General features: G+C 41.3%; 1 protein-coding gene across 5 annotated transcripts in view; it reads left to right on the top strand.

Moving 5' to 3' along the window:
- pde4ba (phosphodiesterase 4B, cAMP-specific a) overlaps window positions 1–26,406 on the top strand; it is a 444,992-nt gene that overhangs the window by 269,561 nt on the left and 149,025 nt on the right. For all 5 annotated transcript variants that reach the window (XM_062028304.1, XM_062028303.1, XM_062028305.1 and 2 more), the window contains 3 exons: window positions 12,768–12,962; window positions 20,082–20,118; window positions 22,583–22,653. In XM_062028304.1, the coding sequence (XP_061884288.1) occupies window positions 12,768–12,962; window positions 20,082–20,118; window positions 22,583–22,653 (303 nt within the window). The remainder of the gene's footprint in view (window positions 1–12,767; window positions 12,963–20,081; window positions 20,119–22,582; window positions 22,654–26,406) is intronic.

The following is a 26,406-nucleotide window of genomic DNA, read 5'->3' as shown; positions in this document are numbered from 1 at the left end:
AGATTTTAGATCAATGTGTAGGCTTTAAAAATATTTTAAAGTGAATTGTGTCATGCATTCATGCATTTTATTTCCCTGATGGAACCAATTTGCTGGAATGGCCCTTATTTTTGTAAGAAAAAAATGAGCACTCCCACATACCCTTAATACTTACATACCCACGTCATACGGCTCGTTAAAAAGCGAGCACAGCAGTGTTATGGGTTTATTAAAAGTCAGAGCTGAATATTGTTGTCTGTGAAGCTTTAGTTTCCCCTACTTCATCAGTTCTTTTGCTGCTTTATCTCCGACAGTGTCAAGTAGGGCTCCACTTTAGAAAATCCTCTTTGTTAGAGAACATTTCATTCAAGTACTTCTCTAAGTAAGACTACAATGCAGAGCTGCGCTGGAGCTCTGACACAGGAACAACTCTTTCAATTAGTGCTGTGGCCCCAATCTCACTAATTGTCATGCGTGAAGGAGCACGGTGCAGTGTAGCGTGTCACTGTGCCCTCTCCTACCAGGTCAAGTGTGTGGGTATGTATGTGTGTGTGTGTGTGTGTGTGTGTGTGTGTGTGTGTTTGCGTGGAAGCGAGAGCACAAGACTGCACGCAGTTTGTCTCTTAAGGGGATGTTGATGGTACACATGAATCAATCTGCGCTACGCTTGCTTCATCCTCAGCTATTAAGTTAAAACCATCCAATACGCAACATTGTATTATTTTTAATTGTGTGAGGCGTATGCACTTCTACACCATGTTGCATCTATTTATTGGATTTTGTTAGCATTAGGGATGATGTTTGTTAAGAAATTATCGATTTCGATGCCAATATCGAATCCTCTTATCGAACCGATCCTTATCGATTCTCTTATGGAATCCAGATAGGTTGTTGTACTGTATATGGAAAAAACCACACAATATTTGGTTTGACAAAAGCTCACTTTTATTTTTTAAGAAAAAAATCGAATAAAATAAATAAATAAATATTGACTGTTGTTACCCCCCAAATTTTTTTTAAATAAAATAAATAAATATTGACTGTTAGTGCCCCTTTAAGTGGGCCACCTAAGAAAAATACATGCAGGGAAAATCCTGCATTCATTTGTATTGTACTCGCCCCACTGCCTTGTGGGTTAGTCCGGGAAGACAAAAGGCTAGGGGAGCACACCCTGAGAGAAAAGCAAGTGCTGGTAGGCGCACCATAGGCGGTCCTCCGACAGACCGGAGCTCCGGCAGCCTCCTGCAGCTGTGAGGAGGTGCCGGTCGTCCTGGGTTTCCCTTTGCCACTGGATACAGCTCAACACAGCGAAGAAGTGACGTTGGAGTCTGCGCGTCTCCCTCGTCGAAAAAGACCTCAACGGTGGAATGGGCGGATGATGGTTGCATAGAAGCTCCACAATGGTCACAAAGGCGGAAGAAGGCTGCAGCAAAGATGGGCCCCCAATTGTCTTGGTCTCCATGCCATTGGACCCTGGCCTTCTCTTTGCCAAGGACAGTGTGGTGGCTGTCTGTGCACCAGTCTCCCCACTTTAAAAGATTCCACGCACAGGCGTTCTCCTGAAGGCAGTCCCACCAACAGGAGGACAATCATACTCGTTTCGAGTGATTGCCGACGACAGCACTTTACATTTGAAACAAATCTCAGAGTAATGGTGTTGTTTACTTTTTGCTCCATTACCTGTCAGCAAAATACAATTATTAACCTACTTGTATTCGTCTGTGTTCAACAAGTTGAAAGGGAGGAGATTTTTCACCATCATTCTCGTTAGCTTGCGAGTAATGTTGTTACTCTCCTCCTCACTCAGTTTAGCTCAGTGTTTTTCAACCACTGTGCCGCGGCACACTAGTGTGCCGTGAGATACAGTCTGGTGTGCCGTGGGAGATTATCTAATTTCACCTATTTGGGTTAAAAATGTTTTTTGCAAACCAGTAATTATAATCCGCAAATAATGTGCTGTTGTTGAGTGTCTGTACTGTCTGGAGATCGGCAGACTTACCACGTTTTCTTCTTCCATACCAGTAGGTGGCAGCCAGTAGCTAATTGCTTTGTAGATGTCGGAAACAGCGGGAGGCAGCGTGCCGGTAAAAAGGTGTCTAATGCTTAAACCAAAAATAAACAAAAGATGAGTGCCCCTAAGAAAAGACACTGAAGCTTAGGGAAGGCTATGCAGAACGAAACTAAAACTGAACTGGCTGCAAAGTAAACTAAAACAGAATGCTGGACGACAGCAAAGACTTACTGTGGAGGAAAGACGGCGTCCACAAAGTACATCCGAACATGACATGACAATCAACAATGTCCCCACAAAGAAGGATAAAAACAACTGAAATATTATTGATTGCTAAAACAAAGCAGGTGTGGGGAATAGTGGTCAAGGAAGACACAAAACTGCTACAGGAAAATACCAAATAAAGAGAAAAAGAAACCAAAATAGGAGCGCAAGACAAGAACTAAAACACTGCACACAGGAAAACAGCAAAAAACTCAAAATAAGTCACGGCGTGATGTGACAGGTCGTGACAGTACACCTACTTTGAGACAAGAGCTATAGTGATGCATACTTGGTTATGGTTTAAAGTCATATCCAACAATTGCGACAACGACATTTTATTGTCAATTGAGTTTCGTTTTTTAATGATTTCTGCTGGTGGTGTGACTCCGCATTTTTTCAATGAAAAAAATGTGCCTTGGCTCAAAAAAGGTTGAAAAACACTGGTCTAGCTAACATTACTGCAGTCCTGGTTGACATACGAGGTAACGTTATTTTAGCCTAAAGGCTACAAGTGAGCAGAAATGGAAATGAACCGGCAACTGTTAACGTTACTTACTCACCGGCACTATCACTGGGACTGCAGGTTGAAGCAGAGGAAGAGGGGTGTGCTTCGTCATCTCTGTCGCTGCTTCTCCACGTGTGGAAGACACGACACCTTTCTCTAACCTTCAGGTTATGTACGGCCTGAACATGTTTCAACATGTTTGTTGTACTGCTCCCCTTACAGGAAAGCGATGCCTGGCAATAATTGCATATAGCCGTTTCCTCGTCGTATTTCTTAGTAAAGTGAAGCCATGCCTTGGAGCGTTTTTTCCGGTCCATTGTTGTTGCGGCTTCTGTATCTGCCGCCGAATGACTGAGCTACGTCATTTCCTGTGATGTGCCACAGGACATTTCCTGTGACACGGGATTCGTTCCCAGGGATTCAAATAAAGAACCACATCTGACGGCGTGGCGCGGTTGGGAGAGTGGCCGTGCCAGCAACCTGGGGGTTCCTGGTTCGATCCCCACCTTCTACCAACCTTGTCACATCCAATGTGTCCTTGAGCAAGACACTTCACCCTTGCTCCTGATGGGTCATGGTTAGGGCCTTGCATGGCAGCTCCCGCCATCAGTGTGTGAATGTGGAAATAGTGTCAAAGCGCTTTGAGTACCTTGAAGGTAGGAAAGCGCAATACAGGTACAACCCATTTACTATAGTGGCTTCGATAACAGGAACCGTTTCTCAAAAAGGGATTCGAATCCATGGAATCGGTTCTTTTCTTATCGAACAATCAGGAGAACCGGTTTTGGAACATCATCCCTAGTTAGCATGTTAGCCAATTTTGTAAATACAGTATAGCAGGGGCCAGGGTCCCCAACCTTTTTTGCTCCAGAGACCGGTTTAATGTAGGCATTATTTCCACGGACCGGCCTTCCACGTGTGGCAGATAGATGTAGCAAATAAGTGCATGAAAAATGAATACATGAAAAAACTCACCATAACATTCAATTAGTGGGAGCGCCTCGCTTTTTCCCTTTGCAAAAAAAGCTGTCCATAGACTTTAGTTTTTTACTCAGTTTTACTAGTAGTAGTAGTTTTTTTGGCTTTAGTGTCTAATGAGTTTAGGTGATACATCACATTTAAGGACAAGAGCATGTATATACAGTATAAGAAAGCTAGAAATACTGTTATGTACGTGAGGGTTGGAAGGAGACGACACCACGAAGAGCTTAAGGTTACCAGGTTTATTGTAACCTTTTGATGATTGTGTGGGATGTGTATGCTACTCTAAGTGTTGGATGCAGGATTAAGTGTAGAATTAACCATGTAAATTATTCAAGAGGATGTTGCACATGCGTGATGGATGAAAAACTTCGTCTGACCAAGAGGAGAGGCACAAGGGAGATCCGGGGACAGGCAGGTGGTCGAGGGCAGGCGGCAAGCAACAATGTCCAAGTCCAAACGAGTGATCGAGGATTTAGGGAGGCAGTCCAATTTCCAGGTGGAGGTCGAGGTACAGCGCTGGAGCACACAGAACAAGGTGGGCACTAGTGATGGGTCCGGCAACACCGATGCATCGGCGCATGCGTCGAGCTCATAGAGCGATACCCTGTGTCGGTGCGCGTATCGCTTTTAGAAAGTCACGTGACCGAACACGAGCTGTTTTGGTCACGTGACCGCTCATGAGCTGTTCTGGTCACGTGACCGCTCATGAACTGTATCGCACTGACGCCTGCGCGCCAAACTGTGTTTATTAGGAAGCGGCGCAATGCGTGTTGTTGACGAACACCGTTAGGGCCGCTTGTTGTCACTGTCACTCAAAGTTGCATTTCAAAATTACACAGAATACATGTGTTTATTTTATTTAGAATTCAGATGGGTTTGATTTGGTGCGCGGCATATATTGGCTGTGCGGCGCAATTGCGCAGGCGCGCACCTTAGAGGGAACGTTGCTCACAGGGCACAGAGGAGGCGTCAGTGCGATACAGTTCGCGTATCGGTCACGTGACCAAAGCAGTCACGTGACTTTCTAAAAGCGGTACGCGCACCGACACAGGGTTTCGCTCTATGAGCTCGACGCATGCGCCTATGCATCTGTGTTGCAGGACCCATCACTACTGTTACTAGAGAAGGTACAGGAATGACGGCGTGGCGAAGTTGGTAGAGTGGCCGTGCCAGCAATCGGAGGGTTGCTGGTTACTGGGGTTCAATCCCCACCTTCTACCATCCTAGTCATGATACATGTTCACATTATTTGACTGTATCTAAAAAAGATAAAAATATATTTTTATTTAAATGAAGATATGAAATAATCCTAAATGAAATACAATGACTTGGTTTATATTATTGTATATACTAGGTCATAAAATCAGTGTCAGTTGAGTCGGTCCATAGGTTGCCTGTAGGGATTTTTAATGTCCAGCAGATGTCAGTATTTAGTGACACAGTATCGACACAGTATCAATACAGTTTTGCAATGTGTCGAAACGCTTCATGAGGCCTCATCAACCCATCACTAGTGGGCACTGCAAGGAGAACAGGGGACATCAGTCAACAAGGCAAAAAGGGGCAAAAGACAAAAGACAGGCGAGGACAACGACGTAATGCTTACTACAAGAGTTAACGACGTTCCGGCGTAGGTTCCAAGGAGTGACTGATCTTTATGCTGTCCTCCTGATTGCTGCCAGGTGCGTTGATTGATGAAAGCCGGCAGCTGCGGCGAAGTGTGGGTGTGAAGCGCACGGCGCGTGCGGGGGCGTGTCCTGGCATGCTGCCAGACAGAGTGTTGGATCTTGCAATGGGAGGGTTGTGGGTTCAAGACTGAGCTTTGACAAATACTTAACATTAGATTTCTGTGGATTACTATTTCCATTCTAAAAGTTATGTATTCATATTTTGTGCAATATTTCATACATAAATACACTAATGTTAGCTTTTTAGGTCCAATTTTCCATGCCTAAATACTTCTGTTATTGCTAACTGGGGCAAATAGGACGATGTGCAATAATACCGGCACTTTAACTTACCAGGTCAAAGTAGATGTGTATTTTTTTCCTTCAGCACAATTATTATATGCAACAATTTAGGACTTCTCCATCTGCCTTATGCACATTAACTACTATGGTCACTTTGTTCCTGATCTGCCCTGATCTTAGGTCATCAGCCTGCTACAGACTGCAGACTGAACCTAGCTTTTGGCTACGATTTGGCACCTTTGGATTTTATATGTTTATTAATGTGCACTGTCCCATGTGACAAATATGTAACAAATATAGCAAATGGCGACGTCGTATCAGGAGTTGTAAAATACATCTATGATCAAGCTTGTCAGGTTCAAACACTGATGACATCTAATAAACAGACAAAGAAGCAAGGAATTGAACAGAGACAGAATTCAATTTAGCTCAATTGAGGAGAAACGTCTAGGCTGTACTCTTGCACAGTCTCCCACCACGCTCTGACGAAAGATTGTACGCCTCCTCTTTTATTTGGACTTTCCCTGATTACATGGCAACAGCTGTTTCTAAAGGAAGGGGGTCGTAAACAGCCGCTGCCTTTGGTCACAAAACAGTTCAAAGAAAAGGTGCCTGGATGGGGGTCACATCCTGCTTCCTCTCCGCTTTGTAGATCTCGGGTCAAGACAAAATCTTCCTGTGGATTACAATACATCAAAGAAACCGACACCTTCATGTTGCTTCCGATCCTACACAGTGGAGTTTTACAAGCCTTTAGATTGGTAAGATCAAAGACAGCTTCTGTCTGCTCGCCAGGAACTCATTGAAACACAAAGTTTTGTGATAACTTAGATACACTTATTCTGACAAAGCTTATTGGTGTGTCTGGTGGGACTGGCGAAAGTTAAATATAAGGAAAAGCGGTCAGTTATACATTATTTATTGTCTCTGCGCTGCCCAGGTGGAAAATGTGTCACGGACCGGTTCCGGTCCCCGGACCAGTGGTTGGGGATCACTGCAGTATAGTACCTCAACTTAAAGTTAAAGTTTAAGTACCACTGATAGTCACACACACACTAGGTGGGGTGAAATTACCCTCTGCATTTGACCCATCCCCTTGTTCCACCCCCTGGGAGGTGAGGGGGAGCAGTGAGCAGCAGCGGTGGCCGCGCTCGGTAATCATTTTGGCGATTCAACCCCCAATTCCAACCCTTGATGCTGAGTGCCAATCAGGGAGGTAATGGGTCCCATTTTTATAGTCTTTGGTATGACTCGGCCGGGGTGTGAACTCATTGGTTCTGTAACCAAGCTCGTACCTCAAAACAGTCATTCCTTCAGTAAACGTCACCCATTAAAATGTATTTAATTGGTGCTTGGCCCCAATCAAAAGAGCAATTTTGACATGTTTTAAAACTAAATAAACATTTAGATACACAATATTGTATGGCAAACAATACATTAGAATGTACTACAAACAACAACAGTACAGTACTTTGTGATGTAATTTAATAATAATATGTACAGCTAGTGTTGTCCCAATACCAATATTTTGGTACCGGTACCAAAATTATTTAGATACTTTTCTGTACTTTTCGATATTTTTCTAAATAAAGGGGACTACAAAAATGTGCATTATTGGCTTTATTTTAACTAAAAATGTTACGGTACTGTAAACATATGTTTATTATTGCAAGTTTGTCCTTAAATAAAATAGTGAACATACAAGACAACTTGTCTTTTATTAGTAAGTAAGCAAACAAAGACTCCTAATTAGTCTGCTGACATATGCAGTAACATATTGTGTCATTTATCATTCTATTATTTTGTCAAAATTATTAAGGACAAGTGGTAGAAAATAAATTATTAGTCTTTATTGTTAATATCTGCTTACTTTCTTTTTTAACATGTTATATCTACACTTCTGTTAAAATGTAATAATCACTTATTCTTCTGTTGTTTGGATACTTTACATTAGTTTTGGATGATGATATTGCGGTACTATACTAATACCGGTATACCGCACAACCTTATGTACAGCATTTACCTTGGGGAGTGGACTTCTACGGTATCGCCTTCAAACTGCTTTTTTCCGTCAAACACACCATCAGCAGTTTCTTATTATTTTCATGGATAAATGTCCGTCAGTTAGTTGAGCTCATAGGACTAGATAGTACAATCCCTCAGATTAATCAGCAGTTAGTGTTGAGTGGGGGTTGGGGGGTTAGGGGCAAAATAATTCACTGGGGTCTTCAGGTGGGCACCCTCCTTCACTGGTGTTTCGTTGATAGGCCCACGACACCTCCGGAGGGCTCAACGGCGACATCTGGCGTCCCAGGTGTGCCCCCCTCTGCCTTTACCCGTAGATGTCATTTAGCAGCCCAGTTTGGGTCCTTTCTCTTGAACCATATCCATCTGCTACTTTGTTCAGCAGCATCCGACAGCGATTTGACAGCCCGCCGGAAGGCCTGACCTCTCAATCCCATTCCTTTGAGGAGCTTGATTGTGGACGTAGCAACGAAGCCTCTGCACCCGACTTCAACTGGAAGCACTCGGGCACGCCAGCCGCGCTGCTCTGCCTCGGCTGCTATGTCCGTATACCTCAGTTGTTTGCGCTCAAATGCTTCACCAACTGCTGCTTCCCATGGTACAGTTAGTTCAACAATGAACACAGTCTTCTGGGAGGTTGACCACAAGACCAGGTCCGGCCTGAAGCTGGTTGTAATGATTTCAGGCGGGAAGATGAGTTTGTGGTCCAAGTCAACCTGCATTTTCCAGTCCCGGGCAGAGTCCAGAAGGGTTGCCTCCACTCTTGCAGATGGTTTTGGTGGGAGTTGTCCTGCTCTTACAAACTGAGTGGTGATTGAGTGACTAGGGATTGGGGGAGGGAGGCCCTTGTTGTTATTTCTCCTTTCCTCCAGGGTGATCGCCAGCTGTCTCAAGACCTCGTTGTGCCTCCAGGTGTAGCGGCCTTGAGACAAACTGATTTTTCAGCCAGTGAGGATGTGATGGAGTGTTGCAGGGGTTTGACAGAGTGCACAAGAAGGATCTTCTCCAAACCATTGGTTTAAGTTCTTGGGTGTGGGAAGAACATCGTAGGTGGCTCTGATGATGAAGCAGATTTGGCTCCCTTCCATTTCCCAAAGATCCTTCCATGTGAGCTTACGATGCTCCAGGTTTTCCCAGCTAGTCCACTGTCCCTGTTTGGACTGTGCCACTGCTGTTGCACATCTGTCTGCCTCCTCTTGTTGTCGAACCTGATCAACCATCAGCTTTCTCCTCTTGGCTGATGTTGCCTTGTGCCATGTGGGTCGACTAGCCCCAAGTCCAAACCCACCTCTTCCGTGCTGCACTTGTCCCACTATGTCTCCATGCCTGAGAGCAGATTTGGCTTGTTGTACGGCCTCAGATGGGATCCATTTCCTCCCGGTTGTCAGTCTTGGAGCAACCGCTCGGATCACCTCATCTTAAGACTCAGTCAGTGTCATGCTCAGCCTCACCTTGGTGCATTTAAACTCCTCCGTGAGGCTAGAGATTGGCAGTTCCAGGGCACCATGACCATATAGGCCGATGTTACTGAGGCACCGTGGAAGGCCAAGCCACTTCTTGATGTATGCACTGACTGTTCTCTCCAGCTTCTCGACTTTGGACATGGGGATCTCATAGACCGTTAGTGGCCACATCAAACGGGGGAGCAATCCAAACTGTAGGCACCACAGTTTCAACTTGCCAGGAAGTAAGGTCTTGTCAATGCGGGCAAGGCCTTTGATGGTTTCTTCCCTCAGCTGATTGCTCTGGTCCGAGTCTTTGAGACTTGCGTTGTACAATCGCCCTAGACTCTTGACTGGCAGCTCTGACACCAACGGAATGGGAGTATCCTCGATGTAGAACCTCTGGTCCGTGAGTTTGCTTTCCCAGCAGATGTTTAGTGCATGCAATGGTTGAGGTCAAGGTGGTCATGTCGTCCATGTAGGCACGGATGGGAGGTAGACGCTGTCCCCCTTTCAGACGTTCTCCACCCACAACCCATTTGGAAGCTCGAATTATCACTTCCATTGCCATGGTGAAGGCTAGAGGGGAGATGGTACATCCAGCCATTATTCCCACCTCCAGAGATTGCCATGATGTTGTGTATTCTGTTGTTTTAACACAGAATTGCAGATCACGGAAGTAGTTTTTCACGAGGTTTGTGATGGTATTTGGGATGTGAAAGAAGTTGAAGGCTGTCCAGATGAGAGAATGAGGGACGGATCCAAAAGCATTGGCTAGGTCTAGGAATAAGACGTGCAGGTCTCTTCCTTCCCTCTTGGCAGATTGGATTTGGTGCCATATCATGCTTGTATGCTCCAAGCAGCCTGAGAAACCAGGTATTCCAGCTTTCTGCACGGATGTATCAATCAAGCTGTTTTGCTTCCGGTACGTTGTCATCCTTTTAGCAACGATGCTAAAGAAGACCTTCCCTTCAACGTTTACCAGGTTGATCTGCCGGAATTGATCGATGTTTGAGGCATCTTTTTCCTTTGGGATTAACACTCCCCCAGCTCTGCGCCACACTTTTGGGATGGTTTGCTTCGTCCACATCACCTTCATCTGCCTCCACAGAAAGCGTAAGACATTTGGGGAATTTTTGTACAGCTGATATGGAACTCCATTTGGTCCTGGAGCTGAAGCTGCCCTTGATTTCCTCACTGCTTCCTCAACCTCGCTCCACCTTGGGGGACTGTTGTCCAGCTGGTGTTCTGGTTGAGGTATTGGTGGCATGTCTGATGGTATCTCTCTCTGTTCGAATCTTTGACTGTCTGTGTGAGTGGTTTTCAGGTGGTCTTCCAGTTCCCTCTTTGACACCTTAAGTGATCCACTCTTTTCCTTTGTGAAGAGGCCTTTCACAAATCCGAAAGGGTCCTTGTAGAAGGATGTTATATACTATTTAATTTCATTCTGCTTCAGTATGGTGCAGTGATAGGCTCAAATTGTTTTGTCAAGTTGGCGACAGACTTTGTCAGGATTTTTTTTAATTCAATGAATACCATTCACATTTTTGCTCACCACCGACTTTTACACTCACTCTTTACGATCCAATAGTTGGAAAACAAAGTTATGTTATTCTCGAGCTAATGCTAGCTAGTAAGACTGGATGTTTTAAGCGGATCATACGTTTTTTTTTCCCATGGCATTCGCTCCGCCAACTAGCGGCGGGAGGCTCGTAACCCAAATTTTGCTCGCAATTTAAAGCATAACAATTATCTGAGCGATGGCGAAATAATTAAAAAATACTCTTAAATCGAGGTTACACTGTATAAACCTACAATTAATGTATTATGCTACTTGGTGATTTCTTACTAGCATTTTAACAGTTAATGTCAGGTTCAAACACTGATGACATATATTAAACAAGACAAGAAGCAAGGAATCAAACAGAGACATAATTAAATTTGGCTCAGTGAGGAGAAACACGTACATCTGTACCCTTGTACAGTGTCACTACGTTCTGCCGAAACATTGTACGCCTCCTCTTTTATTTGGACTTTCCCTGATTACATTGCAACAGCTGTTTCTAAAGGGACGGGGGTCGTAAACAGCCATTGCCTTTGATTACAAAACAGTTAAAAGAAAAGGTCGGTTCAAAGTACCGTAATTTCCGGACTATAAGCCGCACCTGACTATAAGCCGCACCAGCTAAATTTAGGGGAAAATACAGATTGCTCCATATATAAGCCGCACCCGACTATAAGCCGCAGGGTTTTGATGTGTAATTACCGTAGTATATAGGGGTTACTGCTACCACGGAGGGGATTGTCGGGACAGAGATGACTGTTTGGGAACGCAAAGCGTCCTATTTATTAACAATAAATCTTTCAATCATTCAATCAAACTTTCACATCTTTGACATGGCGAACATCATTCGTTGCAGAGTACAAATAATACAACGGTGCAAAGTAATACAAAGTGCTCGTCTGTACGTTATCAAAATAACCAGCCTACCGGTATATGAAAAGTCAATCTTTAATCATTGTGTCATCGTCTTCCTCCTGCGTACTAAAACCACCAAAATCCTCTTCGTCCGTGTCGGAGAAGAACAAGCCGTAAATAAGCCGCACTGTTGTATAAGCCGCAGGGACCAGAACGAGGGGAAAAAGTAGCGGCTTATAGTCCGGAAATTACGGTAAAGGTCGTAAAAGAGTTCAAAGAAGAGGTCGTAAAACAGTTCAAAGAAGAGGTGCCTGGAACTTGGGCAGATCCTGCTTTCTCTCTGCTTTGTAGGTCTTGAGTATCTTTCTGTGGATTACAATACATCAAAGAAACAGAACACCTTCATGTTGCTTCCCATCCTACACAGTGGAGTTTTACAAGCCTTCTTCTTGGTAGGATCAAAGACAGCTTTTGTCTTCTCGCTGGGAACTCATGGCAACACAACGTTTTGTGATAACTTAGATACAATTATTCTGACAGTTAACATGTGAGCATTTTGGCCAATTGTGTAGGTATAAACTTAAAGTCATTGATTTTGGTACTTGGGCTATCTTGGTAGCAGGCTAACGATTAACATGAGTATTTTGGCCAACTCTGTAGGTATTAAACTAAAAGTAATTGATTTTGTTACTTGCCACACTCTTGCTAGCATGCTCCCAGTTATCATGTTAGACATTCTTAACATGTTACTTTTTCCACATACTATAATAATAATAATAATAATAAACTATTCCACCAGTAATTCAACATTTCAACATTCATCCTGCATTTCACTCTATCAGTCAATCGATCAATCAATCAAAGTTTATTTATACAGCCCTTAATCACAAGTGTCTCAAAGGGCTGCACAAGCCACAACGACATTCTCGGCTCAGATCCCACATCAGGGCAAGGAAAAACTACAATGATGTCTACTTTGACATTGTTCTAGTACAGTTTCAGCTTCAACATTTTAGCATTCACATGCAATTGCTACTAAAATTGCTTTATCCAGTTGTTTGATCTTGTTCAGTTTTTTTGTAGATCCGCATAATCCATAGAATTTAGTATGTTATTAATCTCCAGAAAACATAAAATGACCTCACACCGTGTGTTGCTTTGTTTACAGTTTTGATGTGGAGAATGGCCCATCTGCCAGCTGCAGCCCTCTGGATCCTCAGGCCTCCCCCGGCTCTGGACTGGTCCTCCACACCAACTTTCCCGGTCACAACCAGCGCCGCGAGTCCTTTTTGTATCGCTCTGATAGCGACTATGATCTGTCACCCAAGTCAATGTCACGGAACTCCTCCATTGCCTCTGAACTGTGAGTAGAAACCGCATACAAGTGTGTGTTTGATCGAGTGCACAATATTATTAAAATCTATGAATAGATAAGCCAGTTTGCGCAGTATAATGATTCTCATTCTAATGGTTATTTCTAATAATTTCTGAAAAGGAGGTGTTTTTGCATATTTGGTGTGTTCTTACACTGTTTACGTTACACTTTAGAATGTACATAACTTTAGGTACACTTTACAACGGAGATTCACAAGCGCTCTATCAACAAAAATTGTATGTTTCTGGTTTATATGGCACAATGGGTTATGGGTTATACTTGTATAGCGGGTTTCTACCTTCAAGGTACTCAAAGAGCTTTGACACTATTTCCACATTCACCCATTCACAAACACATTCACACACTGATGGCGGGAGCTGCCATGCAAGGCCCTAACCACGACCCATCAGGAGCAAGGGTGAAGTGTCTTGCTCAAGGACATAATGGACATAACAGACATGACTAGGTTGGTAGAAGCTGGGGATCGAACCTGGAACCCTCAGGTTGCTGGCACGGCCACTCTCACAATGCGCCACGCCGTCCCTGTCCACAACCACTTGCCATATGTTGTTATTCGACAATTATCCTCATCCTTTATATACAAATATGTCGTCCTAAGAACCAGCGTCCACAACAGTGGAAATGTGTTTTTGTTTTGTTTTTTGCCAGTGTTACAAATTTCAGAAAGAAAAATAGCCTTTATGAAAAACACACATGTCAACTGCAGAGGAAGCTAGTTCTCAGGACAATATATGTCATTTGTTGCTAAAATTTCTGAGCTATAGAGCACACCTAAACCGTAAGCCGCACCCACTTTTTGGACAAATTGTATTCATCTTTAATTATCAAATGTTTTTTTGTTTTTTATAACGCGTTATATGTATTTCTTCGTTTGTTCTCCATAATGATGGTGAGTCCATAAGGTGCTACATGGCTGAATCAATGATGTGAGGGTGTTTGATTTAATTTGACCTGTTTGGCAATTTCATTGGTCTGATGTGAGATGAGGCTGAATTGAGGCCTGTAAAACTTGTGAACCCGGAAAAGTCTATAAATGAGTCCCAGAATTGTATTAGCCGCAGGGTTCAAAGTGTGGGAAGAAAATAGCGGTAGACTGTGTGACATATTTTTTTTAAATTAATTTCACAATAATTTTGAGAATCTTTCTTATTTTTTCTCTAATATTTTTTAAAAAATAACTATTTTGCTTGTTTTCTTCTGTTATTTAAAGTAATTTGCTTTCAACAGTTGGTTTTATTTAATGTCACAATAAGTATGTTTTTGGTGGATTTATAGCAATTGTTTTATAATAATTACCATATTTTTCCGACTATAAGTCGCATTTTTTTTCATAGTTTGGCCGGGGGTGCGACTTATACTCAGGAGTGACTTATGTGTGAAATTATTAACACATTACCGTAAAATATCAAATAATATTACTTAGCTCATTCACGTAAGAGACTAGACGTATAAGATTTCATGGGATTTAGCGATTAGGAGTGACAGACTGCTTGGTAAACGTATAGCATGTTCTATATGTTATAGTTATTCTGAATGACTCTTACCATAATATGTTACGTTAACATACCAGGCACGTTCTCAGTTGGTTATTTATGCGTCATATAACGTACACTTATTCAGCCTGTTGTTCACTATTCTTTATTTATTTTAAATTGCCTTTCAAATGTCTATTCTTGGTGTTGGGTTTTATCAAATACATTTCCCCAAAAAATGCGACTTATACTCCAGTGCGACTTATGTTTTTTTCCTTCTTTATTATGCATTTTCGGCCGGTGCGACTTATACTCCGGAGCGACTTATAGTCCGAAAAATACGGTAATATGCTGCTAAATAATCATTTTCTATTGTTATTTTATTTTTAGCTGTGTTTCTGCCTCTGTCTTTCCTGTCCAAGTCAGTTATTGACAATCAGAAATTAGACAATTTCACTAAATTGGTGCAAACATTATTATTTATTAACTATCTTTGCCAGTGACATACATTGACAGACTGGACATTATTTAAAAAAATGTCCATGGGATAGCAGGATGTACATAATTGTCATGTTTATCCATTTGTTTCCTTTTATAAACGGTGCCTGTAACACGGCTTATACAACAAAACAGAGGTCTTCGTCATGGATCCACTTGCTGCGAAAGCTAGCTCTCAAATCAGCTAAACAGACTCAATAACTCCACAGTGAGGTTTTTGTGAATATACAATGGAATTTGTGAAACTGGAACAATACAAAAAGCATGTCATTGTAAGTTAATGGTACAAACACTGACATTCATAAATGTGTTAGCATATTAGCTAATGCTAACAACGCTAGCTCATTACATTACAATAGCACGTACAAATATGCACGACAGACATTAGTAGGTAAGAATTGTTTTAGTTATATTGTAAAACTAACAAACATTGCTTGGAGTAATGAATGAAGAATCCATACAAGTAGAAATGCTAGGGACTATTAGAAGACGGAACAGCACTTATACCTCCGGTTGAAAGCATTAAACAGGAGAAAATGCTCTAGACATTCACTGCATCTGCAGTGAGCAAACTCGTCCAAAATTTGGTACCATAGCACAAACAATAACACACCATATCAGTGTATTTGCACGTGTTTTATGAAAACTATTTGCATTATTGCTGTCAGCAAAGAAAAATCCCCAAATTTGCCGCACCGTTTTATAAGCCGCAGGGTTAAAAACGTAGGAAAAAAGTAGCGGCTTATAGTCCGGAATTTACGGTAAAATACCAAAAAGGTGTAATGTAACAACAAAAAGATGACATTTGATATGTGCAAAAACTGAAATCTAAGTAAGATTAAATATCTCAAATAAGGGTGATATTTGCTTATTTTCTGTCTGATAAGATAATTCTTCTCACTAAGCAGATTTTATGTTAGAGTGTTTTACTCGTTTTAAGGGTTTTGGTCGTAAATTATCTCAGTAAGATATTACAGTTTGTTGCTGAGATTTTATGACCTATATTGAGTAAAACATGCTTGGAACTAGAATATCAACTGTTGCAAAGCTGTGTCATCAACACTCACAAGTATAAAACTACTTTTTTAAAGTAATAATTTCTTATTTCAAGCATGTAAAAAAAAATCATGACTTTGACACAATTGGGTATCATATTAAAACAGATGACAGCCAAATGTTTGCTGTTTTATTTTCAATGAAACAATAGAAAATACGTACTCATATAGTAGTACAGTTGTTATTAGTGATAATGTACTTATTTTAAGGTATTTTTGGGTTCATTGAGGTTAGCTAATTTTACTTGTTTTGGAAAGTCTTGACAAGTCAAATTTTCTTGTTCTATTGGCAGATAATTTTGCTTAGTTCAAATAAAATACCCCTAATTTTTGTATTTTTTTGTTTCTTGTTTTTGAACACTGACTTTTCGCAGTGTGATAACTAAAAAAAATAACAGACATATATGTCTTTAAAGGCCTACTGAAATTAAATGTTTTTATTTAAACGGGGATATCAGATCCATTCTATGTGTCATACTTGATAATTTCCCGATATTGCCATATTTTTGCTGAAAGGATTTAGTATAGAACAACGACGATAAAGTTCGCAACTTTTGGTCTCTGATTAAAAAAAGCCTTGCCCCTACCGGAAGTAGCGTGACATAGTCAGTTGATCGCCTTCTCATATTTTCCTATTGTTTTCAATGCAGCTAGAGCGATTTGGACCGAGAAAGCGACGATTACCCCATTAATTTGAGCGAGGATGAAAGATTCGTGGATGAGGAACCTTAGAGTGACGGACTAGAATGCAGTGCAAGACACATCTTTTTTCGCTCTGACAGTAACTTAGGTACAAGCTGGCTCATTGGATTTCACACTCTCTCCTTTTTCTATTTTGGATCACGGATTTGTATTTTAAACCACCTCGGATACTATATCCTCTTGAAAATGAGAGTCGAGAACGCGAAATGGACATTCACAGTGACTTTTATCTCCACGACAATACATCGACGAAACACTTTAGCTACGGAGCTAACGTGATAGCATCGTGCTTAACTGCATATAGAAACAAAATAAATAAATCCCTGACTGGAAGGATAGACAGAAGATCAACACTACTATTAAACCATGGACATGTAAATACACGGTTAATGCTTTCCAGCCTGGCGAAGGTTAACATTGCTGTTGCTAACGACCAGTGTTGGGATTAACTGTAACGCCGTTAGTTTCGCCGGTAACTAGTAATCTAACGCGTTATTTTTTTATATTCAGTAACTCAGTTACCGTTACTACATGATGCGTTACTGCGTTACTGCGTTACTTTACGTTATTTTTTATGTAGTATCGGCTAGAAACAGAAGCGCTGCGGTGTCTTTCTTCTGAATCTTCCTCTGTCACACGCCGGAGAGAAAAAAAGAGGCGTGTGTGTGTGTCTGGGTGTGGGGAGGAGGGTGGGGGAGGGCGTGTCTTCGGTTCGGCACACGCGTGATCCGCGGTTTGATATATGAAACAAAAAAAAAAGGTGTCCGCACGTTCAGTCCACACACAGCGTGGTCATGGCGAGTGGAGTAACGGAGGAGCTTGAACGCCCCGCGCCATTTAATCGGTGTGTTTATAGGTGCAGACTCGGTTGTGCAAAACGAGGGTTTTAAACACATGCTGAACGTGCTTGAGCCACGTTACGACATCCCGTCGCGCAACCACTTCAGCGATAAGATTTTGCCAGATCTTTATGAGCAGGAGAAGAAAAAAGTTGTGGATGATGAACTATCCCGAGCATCATCTGTTGCGCTCATGACAGAAGGGTGGACGTCCTGGGGAACTATGTGACGATAAGCGCTCACTTCATCACAGCAGACTGGCAGATGAGAGTCACCTTGCGCAGGTACTGACACAAGCAGTGGAGGAATGGAGGATAAAAATATCCCAGTCACGTGATAATGCCAAAAATCAAATAATTGCAGTGAATGAGGCAGGACTGGGACCACAGGTAGTGCAAGTAGTGAATTTGGCATCACATCTCAGTCAATAGGATGGAGCGCCTCCTTGGGAGGATCAGGAAGGAGGTTACCTACTTCCACCAAAGCACAACAGCTGCTCATGTGCTTAAGACAAAGCAAGAAATGCTAAAGCTGCCTACTCATAAAGCTCATACATGATGTCCCAACGAGGTGGAACTCCACTTATGATATGTTGCAGCAGCAGGCAGCTATATACTCTGCATTGACCCACAACACCCTGCAGACAAATGTCAAAGACATCAGCAACCTGTCTGATGATGTGAGAGTGGCAGAGGAGGTCCTCCAGGTGCTTAAACCCCTCAAAACTGTTACATCTCTACTGAGCACTGAAACTTCACCATCTGTGTCAATGATCCTGCCACTGAAAACAAGGATTCTACAATCCATGGCTCCAAGTGTAGAAGACAGCAGCATCACTCCAGATGTCAGGCTTTATTTCACTATCTATGTTTCAAGGAAGATGATGTGCCTTCTTATGTTGCACTTTCAGTTGTTTTTTATTAATGGTCATTGGTCCAAGTTTAAAGAAAGGAGAAATGCCTTTTTATGTTGCACTGTTTTTCATTAATTATGTTAAAAGGAAAATAAAAATGCATGTCAAGTTGATCAACAGATTGTATTATTCTCCAGTGCAATAACAGTACTGAAATGAAGGCTAAAAGGACATTAAAGGGAGCTTTAAAAAAAAAAGAAGTAACTAAATAGTTACTTTTCACAGTAACGCATTACTTTTTGGTGTAAGTAACTGAGTTAGTAACTGAGTTACTTTTGAAATTAAGTAACTAGTAATTGTAACTAGTTACTGGTTTTCAGTAACTAACCCAACACTGCTAACGACGCCATTGAAGCTAACTTAGCTAGGGAGCTAACGTGATAGCATCGGGCTCAAATGCAGATAGAAACAAAATACATGAACCCCTGACTGGAAGGATAGACATAACATCAACAATACTATTAAACCATGAACATGTAAATACACGGTTAATGCTTTCCAGCTTGGCGAAGCTTAAAAATGCTGTTGCTAACGACGCCATTGAAGCTAACTTAGTATAACGGGACCTCACAGAGCTATGATAAAAACATTAGCGCTCCAACTACGCCAGCCAGCCCTCATCTGCTCATCAACACCCGTGCTCACCTGCATTCCAGTGATCGACGGAAGGACGAAGGACTTCAACACGATCATCCGTGCGGTCGGTGGCTAGCGTCGGCTAGCGCGTCTGCTATCCGAGTCAAAGTCTTCCTGGTTGTGTTGCTGTAGTCGCCGCTAATACACCGATCCCACCTACAACTTTCTTCTTTGCAGTCTTCATTGTTCATTAAACAAATTGCAAAAGATTCACCAACACAGATGTCCAGAACACTGTGGAATTATGAGATGAAAACAGAGCTATTTTGTATTGGATTCAATGGGGTACAGATACTTCTGTTTCACTGGCTACGTCACGCGCATACGTCATCATCCAAAGGCGTTTTCAACCGGAAAATTAGCGGGAAATTTAAAATTGCACTTTTTAAGTTAACCCGGCAGTATTGGCATGTGTTGCAATGTTAAGATTTCATCATTGATATATAAACTATCAGACTGCGTGGTCGGTAGTAGTGGGTTTCAGTAGGCCTTTAAATATATGTTCAGCCTTTATGAAAATATATATTTTTTAAATACCCCTTACCCCTAATCCGCAACCCACCACCAGAAATAGATTGCGGTCTTGTGGGAGACGCTGCATGCATGCAGCTTGGCTGTGGTGGATCACCCACCCTGATGTTGATCTGCAGATACCAGTGGGGATGGCTGTAAATATCCCCGCAGTAACCGACATGTGGCTCCAGACTGCATGACACTGATCTGAAGTGTCTTGCTCTTTCTCGGTTTACAAAAATAGATTAGTCTTTGAATAAAATTGCCTTACAAGGTCGCATCCATCCTCAACTGCAAGATTGACCTTCCTCCTACTCTCTTTGGACTCCCATCTTTCTTAGCTGATTATGTTGACTAGACAGCCTGGGTTATCTTAGCTTTTGTAATGTGGCATGAACAATGCTAAGTGTCTGTCTGGTGTTTGCACTATATTTAAACACATTTCTTTGTCCTTGCAGACATGGCGATGACCTAATCGTGACGCCTTTTGCCCAGGTAAATATTTCTCCATTTCTTGGTTCTCAAAATCGTAGGAAAAAACTTGTTCTCGTCGTCTGATCGGTTTGGATTTTGATCATAAAACCTGTATTAACTGTACAATTGGTCATACTAGTGTAAAAATACATGGATATGTATAACATTCACAGAAGCCAATGTGTTGAAAAAAGCAGAGTAGAGTTTTTCTTTTCGCTTTGAACTTTGTCCCTTTCAGGGGTCCCCACAGTGAGTCGATTGCATGATTAGTTTTGGCTTAGTTTTTGCACTGGATGGCCTTCCTAATGCAACCCTATTATACATATGCAGTATACAGTAGGGCTGTCAAATGTAACGTGTTAACGCATGCAATTAATCATGAAATAATATCGCATTAAACATCTATTACTTCAGATTAATTTGTTTTGAGCGCACATGCTCCTGGATAGTTACCTGAAAGGTGGCATGGGTTGTTATATGTTCAGTGATCAGGTCAAAAAATGAAAAGCCGTATATAAGTCTTATAATGAAGGCAACACATGATGTAAGTGTCTATATTAGCTACAATAGCCTACTATCAAAATGACTATGTGTCGCAGGCTGAAGCAAATCTTTGTTGACAGGAATGTTGAAATTTAATATTTATTCTACACATTTTTAAAACATTAGAAACCATTAGTAAATCAGAGGCTACTCAAAAGGTGAGATAACTCCTGAAAATTACTGGCTTTTAAAGGCCAAAGGTATAGATGTGTGTCCAAGTTAAAGGAAATGGCAGGCTGTCTTCTTCTAATAGATTTATTACAATCTTTGGCAAGTTAGGTAATGTTTGCTGTGGTCTGGAACAACATGGCACACAAACAACTATCTGAAATGCAGCCAATATTACATAAAGATGATACTGTATGTGATGAGACATGCAGAACTAAATTATATACAAAGAGGGCATAAGTAAAGGATATCAAATGAGCTCAAATATAGCTACAAACGAGGCATAATGATGCAATATGTACATACAGCTAGCCTAAATAGCATGTTAGCATGGATTAGCTTGCAGTCATGCAGTGATCAAATATGCCTGATTAGCACTCCAACAAGTCAATAACATCAACAAAGCTCACCTTTGTGCATTCACACACAGCATGTACATTTTCGTGGATAAAATGAGACAAAGAAGGAGTGGAAGATTTTACATGTAAACAAACTGTTGCATCACACTATGGTAAGTTCAAGAACCGCCGAAATTAGTAGGACAAAAGATGTTCACCAAATACTCTCATCAGTGAAGCATACACACAAACATATTAAACAGTGGGCTTTCTAACAATTGGGAAGGTTTGTGTCATGTTTGTCCTCAAACAAAAAACATACTAAAACTAAAAGTATTTTTCCCCCATCTTTTTCTATTTTCAATCCTTTTTTAAAAATGATCCCACTAGGGCTCCCTTGTTGCTGACCCCTGCTCTAGTGCAAGGGTGTCCAAACTACGGCCTGCGGTCCCCTGCGGACAAATTACACCTGCAAACCAGTCAGCTGTTGCCGTATCCGTAATACGCCGATAGGGAGAAGTTTGTATTGACACGATGAGTCGGGTGTGTTTTGACCTCCGCCGAACCCCTGAGGCCAACTCCCCGAACCCATAGGGTTCGATCGAACCCAGGTTAAGAACCACTGCATTAAAGTCATGTTTACCTGCGCTACGCCCGCAATCTCTGCATGTTGGGGTTCATGACCAACAGAACATTATATTTAGACTTGCAGTGTGTGTATAAAACGTTGCTGGAGGGTTTCGAGAGCTTTGAAGGCAGTTTCCCTTTAAGAGTCGATAGCTCCTTATTTGTTATATTATCCTTTTGATTGATTGAGACTTTTATTAGTAGATTGCACAGTACAGTACATACTTCGTACAATTGACCACTAAATGGTAACATCCGAATAAGTTTTTCAACTTGTTTAAGTCTGGGTCCACGTTAATCAATTCATGGTACAAATATATACTATCAGCATAATACAGTCATCACACAAGTTAATCATCAGAGTATATACATTTAATTATTTACATTATTTACAATCCAAGTTGTTTTCTTCTACTTTTCCTTAATTCTAATGCGTACGCCTCGCTGTTGTCTCCAGCAGAGTGGAGGAAGTACTACACAAATGATTACTCCTCTAATCAGAACTACTGTTTTTGTTGTGGGTAATGTTTGTCAGGACGAATGAAAAGCTTATTTGATGCTGACTCGGCCTAATTCCTGCAAGATGTGGTGCAGTTCGATCTTTAAAGTTTTGTCCAACAGATAATGTTTTGTTCTAAAAAACGAATCTAGTTTTAAACTAATGACTTCAGATGTCGAAATGTCTTGTTGATGCTGTATTAGGAAAGTGACCATTGCTATATGGATATATAGCAATAATTGATACAGTATATACTGTACATGCATGTAAAATGAGGGAGTAATGGTTATCTCTCCTGCCTTGTGTTCAGGTCCTGGCAAGCCTTCGAAGTGTAAGGAATAACTTCACCGTGCTGACCAATGTCCAGTGTGCCTCCAACAAGTAAGTCATTTACTATCTAGCCTGCTGTGATAATTATTAATCATCCATCTGTAACAGTGGCTATCTCATGCAGTCCAGCCCTGCACACGCCGGGCTGGACTCGGAGACCACAAATCCCCTCTGATTGAGAATCAAGGCAAGCAGCCCTAGCCATTGAGCTGTCAACCACAACATGCTATTGCACAGCCACACAAGCTGGTATCCACTGCACAGCAATCAATTATTTTTTTATATGCTTTTACATCATTAGTGGGGCTGCACCAAACAATTGTTTTAATAGAATAGTCAGTGATTATTTTTTTCAATGTGTCAAAAGATTATTGCTTAACTGTTGTACATGTTTGAGTTTGACGTTTGGTCCGCGACTTCATTTTAACTCATTTTTAAAACTTATTATAGTAAATTGAATTGCAATTAAATAAACAGAAGTTATTATGAAACAAATTGTTTACCACAGTGGAAAAACATATCCATCCATCCATCCATCCATCCATCCATCTTTTTCCTGTCATGATCTGTGGTCTAGATCATGTTTTGTGTAGTTATGTTCTGTTAGTTTTGGACTCCTTTTAGTTCCTGTGTGTGCACCTCCCTGAGTTTGTTTTGGTTGCCATGGTTGCTAATTATGTTCACCTGTCTCTGATTAGTGTTCGGCCGCTCACCTGCTACCAGAGCCCTAATCAGAGGCATTATTTAAGCCTGCCTTTGCCAGTCAGTCGGCCTGGCGTCATTGTTCGCTTCATGCCTGGTCCATGTAAGTCTCGTTTGTTCACGCCACAGGTAGTACATTTCCTAGTTTATGATTCCAGCGCTAAGTTGGGTTTCTTTAGCTTTTCGTGCGAACGGCACACTTTCCTTTTGCTTGTTTCCTCTTTTTGGTTTAAGCTGTGATTTATGTTAAATAAATCATACTCCTACCTTCACGCTTTGTCTGGAGTTGTCCGTTCTGCATCCCGGGAGAACGACCCCGCATAAAGATGCGACCCCTGCCGTCACACTTCCGCTTATCTGAGGTCGGGTCGCGGGGGCAGCAGCCTAAGCAGGGAAGCCCATAATTCCCTCTCTCCAGCCACTTCGTCCGGCTCCTCCCGGGGGATCCCGAGGCGTTCCCAGGCCAGCCGGGAGAGATAGTCTTCCCAACGTGTCCTGGGTCTTCCCAGTGGCCTCCTACCGGTCGGACGTGCCCTAAACACCTCCCTAGGGAGGGGTTCGGGTGGCATCCTGACCAGATGCCCGAACCACCTCATCTGGCTCCTCTCGATGTGGAGGAGCAGCGGCTTTACTTTGAGCTCCTCCCGGATGACAGAGCTTCTCACCCTATCTCTAAGGGAGAGCCCCGCCACCCGGTGGAGGAAACTAATTTCGGCCCCTTGTACCCGTGATCTTATCCTTTCGGTCATAACCCAAAGCTCATGACCATAGGTGAGGATGGGAACGTAGATCGACGGGTAAATTGAGAGCTTTGCCTTCCGGCTCAGCTCCGTATCGACAGATAAAATGCAACATGGCCTGTAAACATCACATTCAGTGCAAAAATAGTTTTTATCCTGTACTGCTCCGGTTATTTTGCTGCATTTATTTTCAAACTTTTTTCACTAAGTGCCACCTCAGAAAAAACATGTCTCTACGGGTACCACTATAAAGACCAACATTAAAATACAATAGCCTAAAAACAAGTATAATGAATATGTTTGGCCACAGTAACAAAAATATTTTGGTACCGGTACCAAAATTATTTTGATACTTTTCGGTACTTTTCTAAATAAAGGGGATCACACAAATTTGCATTATTGGCTTTATTTTAACAAAAAATCTTACGGTACTTTAAACATATGTTTCTTATTGCAAGTTTGTCCTTAAATAAAATTGTGAACATACAAGACAACTTGTCTTTTAGTAGTAAGTAAGCAAACAAAGGCTCCTAATTTAGTCTGCTGACGTATGCAGTAACATATTGTGTCATTTTCCATTCTATTATTTTTTCAAAATTATTAAGGACAAGTGGTAGAAAATTAATGATTAATCTACTTGTTCATTTACTGTAAATATCTGCTTACTTGCTCTTTTAACATGTTTTATCTACACTTCTATTAAAATGGAATAATCACTTATGCTTCACATTAGTTTTGGATGATACCACAAATTTGGGTATCAACCCGATACCAAGTTGTTACAGGATCATACATTGGTCATATTCAAAGTCCTCATGTGTCCAGGGACATATTTCCTGAGTTTATAAACATAATATAAATTTAAAAAAAAAAAAACAAGATGTTGTGATGCCAAAAAATATCGACGTAATCATAGTAGTATTGACTAGATACGCTACTGTACTTGGATGTTACATTACAGTGGATGTTAGGTGTAGATCCAACGGACCGGTACATTTCAGAAGCGATATAGTACCGAATATGTTTCATTAGTACCGCGGTACTATACTAATATTGTGTTTAAATATAGGGAAAAACACTGTACTTTAACCAAGTGATTCTTTGGCGTACCACTAGATCAAGCTCGGGTAATACTAGTGGTACACGTACCACAGATAGACAACCTCTGACCTAAGACTATGAAAGTGTAAGTATGGATATTCTTGGAGGTTTATCATTTAAACGTTGTATTAAGCGACCAGTTGACAATAACAAACCTATGTTGATTATTTTTATAATTGTCAATTATGTCAACTAACCGTTGCAGCCCGAATCATTAGGATCACAGGTGAACTGGAGTCTATTAAAGCTGATTTTGGGCGAAATATATTTATTTATTTATTTGAATTAGGACAATGCATATTCATTAACATAGAGCTAATTTTCATCCGTTGTCCTAGTCAGGTTAATACAGTAAACATTCAACAGGTCATGATACAAAAGAGTACATAAATCACAAGACATTACACATTACAAGCATACCATAAGCACAGACCATGGACAAAAAAATAAAACAAACAACAAACCAAAAAAACTAGTGATTAATCTAATTGTGCGTGCATGTCTGATTAGTGTTCAACCACTGTTTCAGTGCACTTTTAAATGTTGAATAGGTGTCACAGTTTCTGACATAGGCTGGCAGCCTGTTCCATGACTGTAAGCCTCTGATAGACCCCACCATTTGGCCAAATTTAGTCATGCGCCTTTGTACGTTGCAGTCCCCTCTGGTTACTGCTCTGGTGTTTACTTGACTGCTATTTTTTTATTAATAAAATCTATCATGGGAGGGGGAGCAAGTTTATTTAGAACTCTAAAGATGAGGCAAGCATCCATGAATATTTGATCATTATCTAAATCCAAAATGTTATACTTACTTAAAATGTTACAAGAATGATACTTAAGAGCAGTGGTTCTTAACCTTGTTGGAGGTACCGAACCCCACCAGTTTCATATGCGCATTCACCGAACCCTTCTTTAGTGAGAAAATAAAATAAAATGTTTTCAAATTCAAGAAAAAGTTAAATGTTTTTTTACTGGTGCACAAAATGAACCATGCATGAACATCACCTTGTTCAAAGAACAAAACCAACACAGTGCATGAACTCACAACAAATTACACAAATACACACATTACCATGAATTGATTAACGTGGACCCCGACTTAAACACGTTGAAAAACGTATTCGGGTGTTACCATTTAGTGGTCAATTGTACGGAATATGTACTGTACTGTGTAAACTGTACTGTTTCATATAATGTATTATCTTCCTTTGCAATCTGCTAGTAAAAGTTTCAATCGATCAATCAAAAAACCTGCAAATCA

Source organism: Entelurus aequoreus, linkage group LG19, assembly GCF_033978785.1.
Source record: "Entelurus aequoreus isolate RoL-2023_Sb linkage group LG19, RoL_Eaeq_v1.1, whole genome shotgun sequence".
Classification (NCBI taxonomy): domain Eukaryota; kingdom Metazoa; phylum Chordata; class Actinopteri; order Syngnathiformes; family Syngnathidae; genus Entelurus; species Entelurus aequoreus.
The sequence above is the reverse complement of the archived record's forward strand: the minus strand, read 5'-3'. Positions and strand labels throughout refer to the sequence as shown.